The sequence below is a fragment of the Eptesicus fuscus genome, chromosome 7, assembly GCF_027574615.1.
Source record: "Eptesicus fuscus isolate TK198812 chromosome 7, DD_ASM_mEF_20220401, whole genome shotgun sequence".
Lineage (NCBI taxonomy): Eukaryota > Metazoa > Chordata > Mammalia > Chiroptera > Vespertilionidae > Eptesicus > Eptesicus fuscus.
The window spans coordinates 68219323-68235975 of NC_072479.1; the positions used below are offsets into that span (position 1 = coordinate 68219323).

The 16653-nt window shown below is 40.1% G+C and overlaps 1 protein-coding gene across 5 annotated transcripts in view; it reads left to right on the plus strand.

Annotated features, from left to right (window-relative positions):
- Window positions 1-16653, plus strand: part of CPNE8 (copine 8) — a 194540-nt gene that overhangs the window by 52126 nt on the left and 125761 nt on the right. For all 5 annotated transcript variants that reach the window (XM_008140552.3, XM_054719169.1, XM_028144169.2 and 2 more), the window contains one exon: window positions 3172-3211. In XM_008140552.3, coding sequence (XP_008138774.1) covers window positions 3172-3211 — 40 coding nt within the window. The remainder of the gene's footprint in view (window positions 1-3171; window positions 3212-16653) is intronic.

Consider the following 16653-nt stretch of genomic DNA (forward strand, 5'->3'; position numbering starts at 1 on the left):
TGTTTATCATGGAGATTGCATATAGTGTTGTTATTTAAAAACATATAAATCAGGTCGAATGCAATTTGATTTTCCCATTGTTCAGAGCCTTCAGAGTAATTTTTAAAATCCATCTTCCTTTTTTCTTACATCAGCATGGTATCCCCTTAATTTTTTTCCTCTATTTTAGACTTAACTTTATCTGAAAACCAGCCACTATTTCGTGATTCTTTGTTTTCTCTCTTTATTTCCCTTTCTCTTTCTTCTTTCTCATTTATCTGTATTGTTTTCTCTCATTTAGAAGTTATACATATTTATTATAAACTTTAAATAATATAGGCATTGAAAAAGGGAAAGCTTCTTGTTACTCCAATACCAAAAAATTGTTTTAAGTTTTCCAATAACTGTCCCAACTCTGTCAATTCCAGTTTTTCCTATTGGTTAGGTTAAGGGCTCCCTTATTTAATAATCTAAATTCATGACTTTTGAGTGACTTTTTTTTTTTTATCAGAACCATCTCACTTTGTGAATCGTTATGCACTCTTCACTTTAAAACCTTCATCTCAAACTTAATTCACGACCTCTCTTCTCCATTGGAGCTATCCTCTCAGCTACTTGTAGGAGGGAAGGGAGGTGGAAGAACAGAAAGGTAGGGGAGTGGGGAGGCAAAGATGTGGCTCTCCTACCTCCTGAAAAATGTAGACAGTAGCGGTACCAGCCTCCAGGGGCCAGTGTTAAGCACCCTGCTTGTCTTCCTCATCCTGGAGGAGAGACTAAATAGACCATTGTTCCTTGTTCCTCAGTTCTCAGCAGGCATTTCCTGGGTCTGAACTGACATTCTCTTCCCGGGCAGCTGCAGGGTGGACCTGCAGGAGGTTCTGTCTATAGCTGACCAGGGAACCAGATGCTGTCCTCCCCTTCTCAGTAGCAGCCCAGATTTTGGAGCTTCCCTTCCCTTGGCTTTGGGCAGTGAAAGGACTGCCTCCTGCCCTCCCAAGAGGCAGGGAATAGGCTGTCACTCTATGAGCAAGCTTTGTGGAGAAGGGTCTGACTCATCCGTTGGCAGCTCCGAGCTAAGCATGGGGACACTTAACTTCTTTTGTTTTCAGCTTTGGACCTTAGTAGGAATTTTAGAATACAGGAATCATTCCAGTCGACATCTGCTACAGTGTAATAGAAAACAGCCCTTAGGATCCATCCAAACCAGGTACTGCCAATCACGTACTCTAATAATAGGATTTCGGTAGCTAGATGAAATTGTTTACAAAATTCCCCTTAGGAAATTTAGGCACAGCAGGGTGCACAGTCCTCAGGGTCAACTACTGAGCTTCCTGCTTTGCAATGTATTCTCTCTTAAGCAGAGTATGGCATTCATAACCGCTCCCCCCCGCCCCCCCCACCACACACACACTCTGTAACCATGAGGATGTAGTGTTTATGTTCTGACTTGTGAGGGTGAGGACCCAGTTAGTCTTGATATTTTTAGAAATGTTAGAAGGAAAATTCCATTGGTAGAAAAATCACTGTCATTTCGAATGCGTTATAATTCAACATATCTGAAGCCTTTAGAGATATGCTATAAATTACCCATTTTTTGGATAATAGCATTTAAAAAGCTTCGCTGAAGACAATGGAAGAGGGCTGTATTTGAAGGTAAATCTTTGTAATGAAAACCTAAACTCTTTTCTTTTTGCTTCCTGTAACAGAACATACCATGTAGTGTCTCTCTCCCCAGTCCACACTAAAGCCTTAACAGAAACCAGTTTCAAGGACTGAGTCTTAGGAAGGAGCCAGTGCAGTTATGTTTCACCGTTGATGTTACTACAGTTGCTAATTTCAGTCTTAGCCTTAACAAAAGGAAGTCTTGAATAAGAACAATTTCTTGAGTAAGAAGTATTTTTTTGTGCTAACATCTGCAGGTCTTCTGTAGATGCTGGCCATTTGCTGATGTCAAATTCTAGGTTACCGCTCTTGAGAGTGCCCAGACACCCTGTTTGGGAGGAGAGTAATGTGTAATTCTTCTGAGGCTGGTATTTGCATCACGTAATTCTAAAGCCAATCTGTGGTAAACAGCCTTGACTAGGGGTTAAGTGCGCCTCTGCCCAGCATCAGTGTATTCGGTGAACTCCGATTCTTGGCCTTTCGTTAATTAAGATGCTTTGTTTCTTTGTGAAAACATTCTTGCTTTGTGAGAGGGAAGACTTTAATTAACCTTAAAAAAAGGCAGTTAATTTTTTGTAGGAAGCTATGCATAAGGGATGTGCAAGGAATATGATTTGGAAGAAAGACTGGAAAGAGTAGAAATATTTTCCTATTCAAGAATTCGGCAAATTCTGGTTGTTTCAACTGTCAGTGATTTTACCATTTATACAGATTCTTTAAAAAGAGGGGCCAAAGTGGTAGTGAATGATGTCTTCCTAGTATCTCTTCAATAAATCATTTATTTCAGTACCAACTAGTCTAAAACAAGACATATAGTAATCCTATAGAAACACATTTTTCTTACTATAACATACATGTTTTCTCCAAGTCTGTGATTGGGGAAAAATAATGTCTCCTTACTTTAGCCAATTTCCCAGTTAACAACAGCATTTAAGATATTAAATAAGAATTAAAATGCATGCAAATGACAGCCTGTGCCCTAGCTGGTTTGGCTCAGTGGATAGAGCATCGGACTGTGGAGTGAAGGGTCCTGGGTTCGATTCCTGTCAAGGGCACATGCCCGGGTTGCAGGCTTGATCCCCAGTAGTGGGTGTGCAGGAGGCAGCCAGTAAATGATTCTCTCTCATCTTGATGTTTCTATCTCTCTCTCCCTCTCCGAATCAATAAAAATATATTTAAAAAAATAAAACAAACAAAAACCTCAAAAAACAAATGGCAGCCTGTTACCAGCCTCTGTTTCTTTATTAATGATACAGAGAAGAGGAATTGCAGTTTTGGGGGAATTTTGAATAGTATTAGAACACGAATTGCTTCACAGGAAAGAGAAGTTTTAAACTTGTCTTTTCAAGCAGCAGAATTGATGACTGAAATATTAGGACTCCTACTGAGGTTGTAGAAGTAGAAATTTTTCTCCCCACTGATATAATTTTGAATGCTTTCTATATGATTTATGTTTTTAAAAAAATGCTGATATTTTTCTCTAGTTGTGTGTTATAGAAATAATTTGAGTTTCCCATTTTAATCTTTCAGGTACGATGTTGATTCAAAGAGCCCCAACTTGTCCAAACATGTAAGTTCATATTTTATGTTTTTTATGATGATTTAATAACATAAGGCATAATATAATATGCATAGATATTTATGTTGATTTATTAATATTAAACTTACCTGCCTATAACCTTCCTGTAAGAATTGTCATAGAAAATAAATGACATTTTAAAGAACCCTAGAATAACATTTAGAAGAGCTTTTTACAGAAAGATACCTCAGTATGTGAAATGGATTGGTCTCATTTACTTTTTATTTTTTAAAGAAATGATGTCAGTTTCCTGTAATGTTTGGAGTTGCATGAGTTTAGAGAGATGAAATAGTGAGTCTGTGTCTTTTTGGGAAGCCTCACTTCTGAGAGAATGGGAAGTACGTAGTTGGGTGCAGGCAGAGTGATTTACTATCCCGCTGTCCTTGTAGTTCATTTGTTCAACAATATTTTCTAAGTGCATCCTCATGCTGGCTCCCAGGCCAGTTTCTGAGGGTATAATATGAGCAACACAGACATAGAGTCTGTCCTCAAGTCACTTACAATCTCTGTTTTCCTGATCTTTCCATTCTTCTGTTAAGGGCTGCTCTGCTCACCTAAGGAATTCACAGGTTCAGGGTGTCAGAGGGAGGCAGATAAAGAGGCAAGAGATGGGAAGGGAGGGGTGAGAGTGGGGTTCTCTGGTTAGTCATTGCTGACCCAGATCAGCTTGTTTATTGATTTGCGGGATTGGAATTAGGCCAGACGCAGCAGGAAGGGCTAAAGTGGGGGGTTGAAAAGAGCATCCTGAAAGGGACTTACCAGGTGCCACGTGAAATCTGAGTACAGAGAGAGAATTGTCAGCTGCACCAGGGCTGAGAGGCCAGCTGGACCACTGTCCATGCCCAGAGGCTCAGGAGGGTCAGATTTTCCACTTTTCCATTGCTGTAGGCTATTACCTAGGCTCGATATATATGAGGTATGATTACATGTGTTATCTGATATATATGATTTCCAGTGCAGTCTGGAGAGGAGGAATGTTTTCTTTTAGAGAATTGAGGTGACATAAGGGGTAACCCAAACTCAGAGACTGATTTGGGAAACTAGGAGCCTAGGTATGGTGGTAAAAATAATAATTTACTGCTCCTTTCTTTCATGAAAGGAATATTTTATTTATTTTTGTTATGAAGCATAGAACAGAAGCATTTGAAGAAAGATTCAAAGAACCGTCTGTTTTAGTGACTGTTCCACAGATTGAAAAAAGTGCTGTAATAAACTCATCCTTTTCCATAAGTAAAATTCAGTGCATTTGCCATGTCACCTTCCTTCTCCTCATGATAAGATTGATAGCATGTAGCTGGACATGTAAAATATCCATAGCTTTGTATAGGAAGTTTTCTAAATTTCATTGGAAGGATCAGAAAAGGAGCCATGTTTTTTAGGCAAGATTACTTAGTTGCTAGGAAAGAAAATGCATTCACTTAGCTCACATGCAGGTGGTTTATTAAAGGGATTTAGGAGCATTTCATGTGATGTGTAACTTGCTTTTATGGGAATAAACTGCAGTAGAAACAGGCACAGTGGATTCTGTGCTATTCTCTCTCTCCCTCTCTCTCTATCTCTCTATCTCTCTATCTCTATCTCTATCTCTATCTCTCTCTCTCTCTCTCTCTCTCTCTCTCTCTCTATCTCTATCTCTATCTCTATCTCTATCTCTATCTCTATCTCTATCTCTATCTCTATCTATCTCTATCTATCTCTCCTTTCTCTGCTCTTTTTTATCCCTTTCAGGCCACATATTCTTTGCACTGATTTTTCTCCGAGCTTCTGTTTCTCTTTGAAGATCACATTTCTCTGTTTATCATTGTGCATATAGGGAAAATGACCTCCTTCATCCTGAGTGGACATAGACTTTCAAGGGCCTACTTTCCTGATGTAATTTCTGCATTTCTTGTTCAAACTAATCTTCAGAGGGAATGATAGCTGGGCAGTGAAGGACACTCCCATGGGGATGGATATTTTGAGGGTGAGTGTGAAGGTGGTAACATGCGGTCCTAACCAGCTTAGTTGCCTTGAGTTCAGGGCAGAGAGTAGTAGTGGAATAGGAAGGTACCTCATATCTGATTAATTCTATCTTTATTCAATAGCCAGTAATGTCTAAATATTATTATGTAAGAGATGTCATTTTTTGAGTTGACTCATTCTTTTATTTTTTTAAATTTATTTTTCAATTGCAGTTGACATATAGTAGTATATTAGTTTCAGGTGTGCAACATAGTGATTAGACATTTATATACCTTATGAAGTGATCACCCCAATAAATCTAGTACCCATCTGACACTATACATAATTATTAGTCTTATTAACTACATTCCCTATGTTGTACTTTACATCCCTGTGACAATTTTTTTTTCTGTGACTATTTTTACAATTGGCAATTTGTACTTCTTTTTTGTTGTTGTTGTTATCCTCACCCAAGGATATTTTTCCATTGACTTTTAGGGAGTGTGGAAGAGAGAGGGAAAGACAGAGAGAAACATCAATGTGAGAGAAACATATCAATTGGTTGTTTCCTGCATGAGCCCCTTCCAGAGCCACGGCTGGGGAGGAGCCTGCAACCAAGGGACTTGCCCTTGACCAGAATTGAACCCGAGACTCTTTGGTCCACAGGCCAATGCTCTATCCACTGAGCCAAGCTGGCTAGGGCCAATTTGTATTTCTTAATCCCTTTCACCTTTTCTACCAATTCTCCTACCCCCAGCCTCCATATTGTGATTATCAGCCTGTTCTCTGTATCTAGGAGTTTGTTTCTGTTTTGTTTGTTCATTTATGCTGTATTTTAGATTCCACATATAAGTGATATAAGATATTTGTCTTTTTCTGTCTGATTCATTTCACTTATCATAATATTATATAGGTCCATCCATGTTGCCACAAATGGCAAGATTACATTCTCTTTTTAGCTGAGTAATATGCCATTGTATGTATGCACCACAGCTTCTTTGTCGATTCATTTATTGATAGACACTTAGGTTGCTTTCATATCTTGGCTATCAATACTAGTAATAGGGTAATATGCAAATTGGTCAGGACGCCATCACAGTAATGACCCATCAGCATGCTGCGTGCGCAGCAGGTGTGGGTGGGCGGGAACTTGCAGTGTAGGGGACAGGGGCGGGGAGGTTGGGCCCGGTGGAGGGCGGCCTGTACTCCCCACATGGTGGCGGCGACTGTGAGTGGTGCCAAGTGGAGCCTGCGGGCCGAGCTGAAGCAGCGCCTACGGGCCATCAGCACTGAGGAGCAGCTGCACCAATCCCGCCTCCAGGCCCAGAAGGTGTGCGATTGCAGGGACAGCCATGGTGGCGGGCCAGATTGATGTCCTTCTGGCCGCACTGCACGGGTTTGCGGATCTGCGCAGGTGCAGGCCTCCAGTGCGCACATCCTCTCACCCCCCCTCACGTGTGAATGTCCCCCGGTGCACTGTAACCCACAAGCGTGTGCAACAGTCCCAGACCACAGTGTGCTCACATTCCCCCCGCCCCTCCACCACACTTTCGTCAACCCCGGCGTGCCTATGTCCCCCACACGATGTGCGCACGTCCCCTCCAGCACACTCATGTCCTTTGGAGTGTGTCTGGGTGCTTGGGGCAGGTGGCTGTGAGATGACAGTGAGAGGGCGGAGTGGTGATGCCCTGTTCCCATGGAGGCCAGTGTGGCAACCAGATCACCTCCGTGGGGCTAATGCAAGTGCTGAGGCGGGAGCAGGTGCAGACAGACACACCTGGTGGGCACAGGGTGGCCCTTGTTGAGGTGCCTTCGGTCAGCGTTTGAGGTTGGGAACCCAGAGGAGTTGAGGCAGCCCATCCTCTCAGTGAAACGGCGGGAGAATCAGGGCAACTGCAGAGTAGGAATGTGCACTCGGGGTGCTGGCACCCATGAGCAAAGGCCGCCTTGACTGAGCCTCGCTCACTCGGGGCCTAGCGCACTCCTGTCAGGCAGTGGGTAACAGGACATGCTTTTCCGAGTTAATGAGAGAAAACATTGATTCTCCTGCTGCCCACGAAGGTGGAAAGTGCAGTGGGGAGAAATGTGGGGAGTGAACGAGGTTCCTTGTCTGGGGGCTCCAAACCCACCGTTGTTTCCTTTCACCACTGACAAGAGATATACAGGGTATCCCCCCAAAATGTATACACACTTTGAATACCTACTAATCCCATTGGGTTTAAGTATGAAAAGAAAGAAACAGCAATGGAGCTGTCATCTGTCATCCTAAACTGGCAGTCGGACATCCCCCGAGGGGTCACGGATTGGAGAGGGTGCAGGCCGGTCAGAGGGCCCCCCTCCCCATGCACGGATTTCGTGCACTGGACTTCTAGTTGTAAGTAATGCTGCAGTGAACAAAGAGGTGTATATATCTTTTCAAATTAGTGCTTTGAATTTCTTTAGATAAATACCCAGAAATAGAATTGCTGGGTCATATGGTAATTCTGTTTTAAATTTTTTGAGAAGACTTCCTACTGTTTTCTATAGTGGATGTACCAGTTTACAGTCCCACTAACAGTGCATGAGAGTTCTCTTTTCTCTATATCCTCACCAACACTTGTTTTTTATTGCTTTATTGATGATAGCCATTTTGACAAGTATGAGGTCATATCTTGTGATTTTTATTTGCATTTCTCTAATGATTAGTGATCTTGAGTATCTTTGAAAATGTCTGCTGGTCATCTGTATGTCCTCTTGGGAGAAATGTCTATCCAGGTCCTGTGCCCAATTTTTAATTTGGTTATTTAGGGATTTTTTTTGGTGTTAAGTTATATGAGTTACTTATCTATAATAATAATAATAATAAAAACATAATATGCTAATTAGACTGGACAGCCAAATGACCTTCTGGATGTCCTTCTGGACGACCTTCGGGATGAAGCCGGGGTGGCGAGGACCGAGGAAGCCGCAGTGGCTGTGAGGGCCAGGCCCTTGTACGAATTTTGTGCATTGGGCCTATAGTATATTTTGAATTTTAACTCATTATATGTATCATTGGGGAGTGTCTTCTCCCATTCAATAAGTTGTTTTTGTTTTGTTGATGATGAGTTATGTCTTATAGAAGTCATGAACGTACATATCTTTTCAAATATATATGTTTTGTAAAATAGCTTTTTTATTCCCATAAGAAAAGTTTTATGTCTTTCTCACGGTAAACATTCCTGACTGCTTTATCCACATGATATCTCCTTATTATGTTCTCATTAGCATCCTTCTTTATAGAACAGCCTGGGTTTCTATCAGATCTTTTTCATTCTCCAACTTACTTTACTGCATTCTGGTTTCCATTTCTGCTTAAACTATCTGACATAGGTTACATCAAAATCTAGTGGCCTCTATTCATTCTTTACTTTATTTGAAATACTCCTTTGCCTTCCATGAAAATATCTCTCTTGCTTTTCCTAACTCTCTGCTTACTCATTATCTATCATGTTTTAGTTTCTCCTTATTCTCCTATGTTTTACTATTAGTGTTTTTTATGACTTTATTTTAAATTTTTATCTCATCTTCCTATACAAGCTCTTCTTGTGAGATCACAACCATTTCCATGACGTATCCTGATGACTCCCCAAGTGTCTATCCCCCTGTAACCTCAGCAAAGCCAAGTTCCAACTGCTTGTTAAATATTTCCTGTTAGATATTTTGTAGAAGATTAGAACCCATACATATATGAAATGTATAATCTTTTCCATCCCTCTGCCTATATTATCTATCCATCCTGAGAATTATTGTCAATATAGTAATACTTGGTGGAATTATGTAGTGGAATTCTCAAGTACAGTTGTTTAACATTTCCCTCCCCTTGTGTTTCAGGGTCTGTTTTCCTTAACCTTTTTCATTTAGAAAATAAAGCTGTTAGGTAGAAACTTGGATGCATGATCAACCTCTTATTTGTTCATTTGCTTGTTGGTTTGTTTGTTTATTCATTTAGTCATTCATAGTAGTGAGTATGGATCTATTGACACACACCGTTTTCCTGGCCTTTATTATGACAAACATATTTCAAATTTCTGAAATGATTCCTTTAAAAATGATACATCTAGCTCTTGAACAACCAAGAATAAAAATAAATAATCAACAACACAGGCAATATTGGCTCATTGAACACCATAACACAGTGTTCTAGGGAATCTTTCACAAGGAACTGAGAACCAAATTGTGTTTGACTGAAAACACATTAAATACATCTCTATCTGCCCTAGCCGATTTGGCTCAGTGGATAGAGCGTCGGCCTCTGGACTGAAGGGTCCCGGGTTCGATTCTGGGCAAGGACACATGACTGGGTTGCGGGCTTGATCCCCAATAGGGGGTGTGCAGACGGCAGTCAATCAATGATTCTCTCTTATCATTAATGTTTCTATCTCTCCCTCTTCCTTCCTTTCTGAAGTCAATAAAAATATATGAAAAAAAAAAATCCACCTCTATCAAAGTCAGGGACTCTGGAAAATTACGTCTGGGCCATTTCACCCAAGGCTGGAGTGCCGCCTTTAAAGAACTGTTGTAGTCCCACCCAGGGGAGATTTTGGAAATCTCTGACAGCCCTGAGTCAATTATAGAAAGTCGTCTTTTTGGAAGTCATGTTTCTTGTTCTTGTTGAGTTATCATTTCTTTATGAATCTTATTCCATTTCCTTGCCTGAATGGAAACTGAGCACTAACTTTTAACATCTTCCTTCCCCTGTATTTCAGGGTCAGTCTTCCTTAACCTGTTTTTGTCTCACACACAGTGAGGCAACAGATTCTATTCATTCTTACAAAAACTTGTTTCTCTTCTGTCTTCTATACCTTCTTGCTGTTACTGCCTTAGTTCATATTCTCATCACCTTTGTCCTGAAATATTACATAGCCTTCTATAGTTCCTGTAGATAATATAATCTTATATTTCAATGTTTTCTGTACATTATTCTCTGCTATTTTTCTTAAATGTATTTAGTAAACCATACAAATTAGTTGATAGGAGTCTGATTTATACATGGATGAATCATGTCAAAAGAGGAAAGAAATGTGTTTTTGGGTTGCTACAAGAATATTTTAGAAATTAACATCAAAAGTCCTTCCTTATTTGAACACTGAGTACAGATTTTAGGTATAAGAGCATAGAACTCATTCAACTCAAATGACTCAGGAAGCATTTGGAAGATCAGAGGAACCAATAAACAAGCTAAGTCTATTTCCTGAGAATACAGTTCTTTAAAAGTGTGGCTGTCTACCTGCCAATTTTGCAAAGTGAAATAAAAAGTGAAACCTTTTAGGAAATAATTCTAACTGCCTGGACCTGCATGTGGAATGCAGGCACTTAGCTTTTACAAAAGGAATTTGATAGCAAGAGAGACTCCTTAACAATAATAAAATAGTTTTCTTTTTCTTTCTCATTTCTCATAATTTTGAAAGAAACCCCTCTCAGCATGACTTTATTTGGTTTCTAGAACTTAAAGATCTTGGGTCAAATTCTTAAATTTGGGGTACTACTAGGGAAATGGAAGTATAGAGCTGTACCTCAGATTTCTGACATTGTAAATGAACTCTTGGTAAGTTGATAAAGGATCAGTATAAATGTAATTGATACTATTGATGATGCAGAAGTTTTTAGTAGAGAAACATTATGATCCAGGCTGACTTGTATAATCAGGGACATATTCCTTTAGAGGATTTATCCATTTTATGATTCTCTGAGGAAATTATTCACTAAAATATTATCCCCCCCCAAAGTGTTATATACTGTGAATAAAATCTGACATTTTGTTCAGCAGCTTTGTTCTCTAAGTTGCTGTTGAACCCACTCATCTTAATGTCATTAGCAGATCTACATGGCATACTTTCATTTGCATAATTGCATCAGCCAAATTATTAATGAAAAGTTTAATAACAGGCCTATAATTGGTGTATCTAAGATTCTGCTTGGTGTTCTGAATTAGATGACAGTGAAACTGTACTTGGTGCACTAAATTTTCAGATCCATGAGGCAATCCAAAATGCATGTATCCATTTGGTTGACCTCCGAAGGTACCCACTAAAATTTTTGTTTAAAACGTGTTTATGGCTCACTGGATTATTTTGGCCACAAACAACAACCTTCAGTTGAGGTGGGTATGCTCTTTACTATATTTTCTAAATGTTATCTATACAAACCTTCACATGTAGATCAGTTATATTTGAAAATTTTATTTGAAAGTTAATTGCTTGGGTCATGAACTGCATTTTCTCATAGGAAGAGATTTATAAGTGGAGCAAGATTCTTTCATTAGAATAAAAGAACACTTAAATCATAAATCACTGCACTGAATTCCAATGTATAATCATACAATCAGGCAAACAATCTATATATTCTAGATAGCATTCTAGTGCTGAGGAATATAGCAATCAATAAGACAAACATGTCCATGTTCTAAAATAGCTTACATTTTTAGAACTGGATAGGTGGAGTGGGCAGATTTATTCAATAGAAATAAATGTAAGTTAATGGTTAATATAACTTCCTTTTCATAGCACTTATATTAATAAGATAGTGATACTGAGAGAAAGTGACCGATGAAACCCATTAACCAGAAGCTTAGGTTTCTCTCAACCAGGCAGCATGATTCTGTACCAGTTCTCACCCTGGGTACATATTAAAGAGAAGGAGGAAACTATTGAAAATCGAGGGGAAAAGCATTCCAGGCAGAAGGAAGAGCAGTGCAAAGACCTTGGTTCAGGAAAGTTTGGAATATTGGTGTGACTGAAAGATAGCCTCCGTCTATAGAGTATTGTGAATGATGAAGAGAGCCAAATAAAATAGTCTGGAAAGGTACATATGGCCTACAAATTTCCACATCGTCGGAACAGGATTCTGATTATTTGGAAATTTGTAGACCATGGTTAAAAAACAAGTTTTTTTTTTTTTTTTTTTAATGGATTTCACTGGAGGAGGATGTGATCTTATGTCTACACTAGAGACCCAGTGCACAAAATTTGTGTACAGGGGTGTGTGTCCCTCAGACCAGCCTACACCCTCTCCATCTGGGAACCCTCAAGGGATGTCCGACGGCCCGTTTGGGCCCGATCCTACCTGGATCGGGCCCAAACGGGCCGTCGGACATCCCTCTCACAATTCAGGACTGCTGGCTCCCAGCTGCTTGCCTGCTTGCCTTCCTGATTGCTCCTAACCGCTTCTGCCTGCCAGCCTGATCACCCTCTAACCACTCCCCTGACAGCCTGATTGATGCCTAATTGCTCCCCTGCCAGTCTGATTGCCCCTAACTGCCCTCCCCTGAAGGCCTGGTCACCCCTAACTGTCCTCCCCTGAAGGCCTGCCCCCCCCCCCCAGCTGCTCTCCCCTACAGGCCTGGGTCCCTCCCAAACTGCCCTTCCCTGCAGGCCCAGTCACCCCCAACTTCCCTCCTCTACTGGCCTGGTCACCCCTAACTGCCCTCCCCTGCAGGCTTGATCGCCCCCAACTGCCCTCATTTGCAGGCCTGGTCCCTCCCAACTGCCCTCCCCTGCTGGCCTGATCGCCCCCAACTGCCCTCATTTGCAGACTTGGTCCCTCCCAACTGCCCTCCCCTGCTGGCCATCTTGTGACGGCCATCTTGTGTCCACATGGGGTCAGCCATCTTTGACCACATGGGGACAGCCATCTTGTGTGTTGGAGTGATGGTCAATCTGCATATTACTCTTTTATTAGATAGGATAGAGGGCCGAAACCGGTTTGGCTCAGTGGATAGAGCGTTGGTCTGCGTACTGAAGCATCCCAGGTTCGATTCCGGTCAAGGGCATGTACATTGGTTGCAGGCACATCCCCGGTGGGGGGTGTGCAGGAGGCAGCTGGTCGATGTTTCTCTCTCATCGATGTTTCTAGCTCTCTATCCCTCTCCCTTCCTCTCTGTGGAAAATCAATAAAATATATTTAAAAAAAAATAGATAGGATAGAGGCCTGGTGCATGGGTGGGGGCCAGCTGGTTTGCTCTGAAAGGTGTCCCGGATCAGGGTGGGGGTTCCCTTGGAGTGTGGGGCAGCCTGGGTGAGGGGCCTGTGGTGGTTTGCAGGCCAGCCACACTCCTCGGCGACCCAAGCGGAGGCTCTGGTATCTGGGGTTTATTTATCTTCTATAATTGAAACTTTGTAGCCTTGAGCGGAACCAAGCCTCCTGCTCACTCCGTGGCTGCAGCCATTTTTGTTGGGATTTATTTATCTTCTATAATTGAAACTTTGTAGTGGAGGCCAAGGCAGGCCAGGGCTGAAGGAGCTTGGCTTCCTCCATCGCCGGGGGCAACTCAGGCCTCCTGCTCTCTCCAGCTCTGTGGCTACCACCATTTTTGTTGGGATTTATTTATCTTCTATAATTGAAACTTTGTAGCCTTGAGCGTAGGCCTGGGCTGGCCAGGGTGGCAGGGAAGCTTGGCTTCCTCCATTGCTGGGGAAACCCAAGCCTCCTGCTTGCTGCAGCTCTGTGGCCGCAGCCGCCTTGATTGGGTTAATTTGCATACTCGCTCCTGATTGGCTGGTGGGCATGGCTTTTGGGTGTAGCAGAGGTATGGTCAATTTGCATATTGCTTTTTTATTAGATAGGCTTTAAATAATGACTGAAAGGTAAAGTGGAGAATGGGGTAAGCAAGCAAGACTGGAGTTAAGGAGACTATTGGTGGAGGTCTGAGAAGATGTGATTGCTGATTGGCTCACAAGCTGGACCCAGGCAATCAGAGGCTCCTCCTCCCCTCCCCTTGTCCTTAAAATGTTTGTTCTGCCCATAGCTGGAGCCATTTCAAGAACACATTCTTGAGAGAGTAATGTGTTGTTAAACTGTTTGGACTGAATACATGACTGAACCCCATTAAGGTCTTTATATAAACTTTTGAGATTTTGGAGGATAGAGGTAGCTATCAACTTGTTTTTTGGCTTCCCAAGTCAAGTCTGGTGTGTAAGTTTCCTGGTTTATTAAAACTGTCACTACCAAGCTGGAGTGGTCTGCATCTTTCTTTGGTCTCTTCTTGCCTTTTGTGTTAGGGGGCAGTTTCCAATTTCACCCAGGGAACTCCCATAATTGGGAACCAACAGAGACTGCTGCAGGTTGGCTAGGTGCACATGTGGTGAGTACAGCCCTTTTAGTGGTAAGAAAAGATCAGATTTGGAATATATTTTGTTGTTGTGTTTTCTGATGAATTAGATAGCGGGTGTGGAGATAAGAGAAATAAGAATGTCTACTAGGTTAATGGTGAGAGCACCTGGATAAATGGTGATACAGTTTTTTTGTAGTGTGGTCCATTGGGAAGGAAGTGATTAAGATGATGGAAGTGAGCATAGTGAAATCAGTGGTTAGGGCAGATTTATATTGTTTGAGATTCCAATAGAATCCAACTGGAGATACTGATGAGGCCATGTCTGGAGACTAGAGATACAGACTTCGGAACCATCAGCCTATAAAATTGAACTCAATAAAGTTATCAAATAAGATTATAAATGGAGAAGAGGGGAGGATAGAGCCTTAGGGGAACTTCAGCACTTAGAACTCTGGTGGAAGATTACCAAAATTATCATCTTAAAAGGCGGGGGAGGAATGTCACTTTCCAATTCAAACACTCCAATTGCTTTCCTCTACACCTACAATGGAATTCATCGTCTATCATGGGCCCTCAGTTCCCTCCTCTCCTTCCATTCTCTTTTTTGCTCATTCTCCACTAGACCCACTGTCTCTCCTGCATTTCCTTGAACACCCCAAGTATATTCTTATCTCTGGGCATTTGTTCTTGCTTTTTCTCCTACCTGGAATGCTTTTATCTCCAATATTCACCTGGTTCTCTCCCTCACATTGTTCAGATTATTATTAAATTGTTACTGAGAGCATTGTCTGACTGCCTAGTATCCTCTGATAACTTTTCAATAGTAACTTTCTTTTTCTATGTAGCATGCTGTTTGGTCCTTATTAGATGATGAGAGCTAGCCTTATAAGCTGTATTCAAGCTAAAGAATTGATGACTGATATTCTATTAGTGGATTGTGTTTCCATTTGCATTTTCAGTAGGGCCTTGTAGATCTCTCTTAGACTTTGATACAGAGATAGGGCCGATCGGGGCCTGCCAGCCTGGGGGAGGGACGGGGTATGGAAGGTTGACCACCAGCCGGAGGTATGTTGCCTGAGGTATGTTTGATGATAGTATCTTCAGCACTTATTAAGTTATATTAGGTAGGATTATTTATATGTAAAACTGGCCCTTACTCAGGACTTATTATCTAATAATGATATTGTTCCATAGTTGTTATATTTAATATTATTATTTAATAATGCTATAATATGTTTCATAGTATTCAGTAAGTTTTCTAGTTGTTTGGCCTATTGATTGTCTTGTCATGTTTATATAGTGAAAATGTTTACTTATTTTCTGTTAGCATGTTACATTTCTCATTTATTTACTAATGAGTATTAATAGTCTACAAAAGTGATGTGCCTCCTTAAATATTTTCTATAAATTTGTTATATTTTTGGATTATATAGTTTTATTTTAAAATCTATTAATATATAGTTTGAAAGTGTTAAATATATATGTTGTGGATAATTTTTTAAAAATTGGTTAATTTATTGTTTAAAGTATTGTTTAAAGTTAATTTTATTGTTTAAAGTATTAGTACTTATAATACTTTAAACAATAAAAATATATAACAAAAAAAAAACCTATAAAAAAATTGGTTAATTTAGATCAGTGACCATGTACTCGTTGTTGAAAGCTTAAATTTCATTCAGCTGCCTTATTTAACTGCCTTTATTTGGACTCTTAGCAAACAAATAATATTTTGAAAATTAACAATTATGCTGGGTGAAAAGAAATAAATTAAGCTTTAGAAAATAATTTCAAAATTGTATTTATAACTATTGATGTCATAGTGTAGAACTTTTTATGAATCTCTTGAATGTAGAATTAGCATTTTGATTTGTAGACCAATCTAATCATTAGAAAGAAAATTCTTACTTGAAAACAAACCTTATGGTAATGGTAAAATGTGACATGTTTTTTCTACTAAAATATTGAATCCAATTATTTCATATTAAGGTTGTATTATTCCCCAGACAATATATACGTCTGCTAACAACCATTAAGATAGCAGGAGTCATTATTAAAGTAAAGAAGCATCTTTTTTGATTATTAAGAATTATTGCCATAATATAACAAAGTCACATCTTGATCTTTTATAGTTCATCTGATTAGTATGAATTAATTAAACACAAAGTAAGTCAGCAATATTAGCAAGGAGTGCCAGTAATAAAATAGTAGTAGATAACATCAACAATAAAATTTAAAAGGCAATACAAACTTTCCTCACCCATATTTTTTTTCTTACTTGTTTAAAATATTGTAAAAGCAAGACATTTTGTGTAACTTATTCTTTCTTGCTCTTACTGGCATAGTGTGACTGTGTTTAGAATCAGTATAATGAACACAGGGTAGAAGGAATTAATGGAAGCAAATCATGACTCTAATCAAGAAA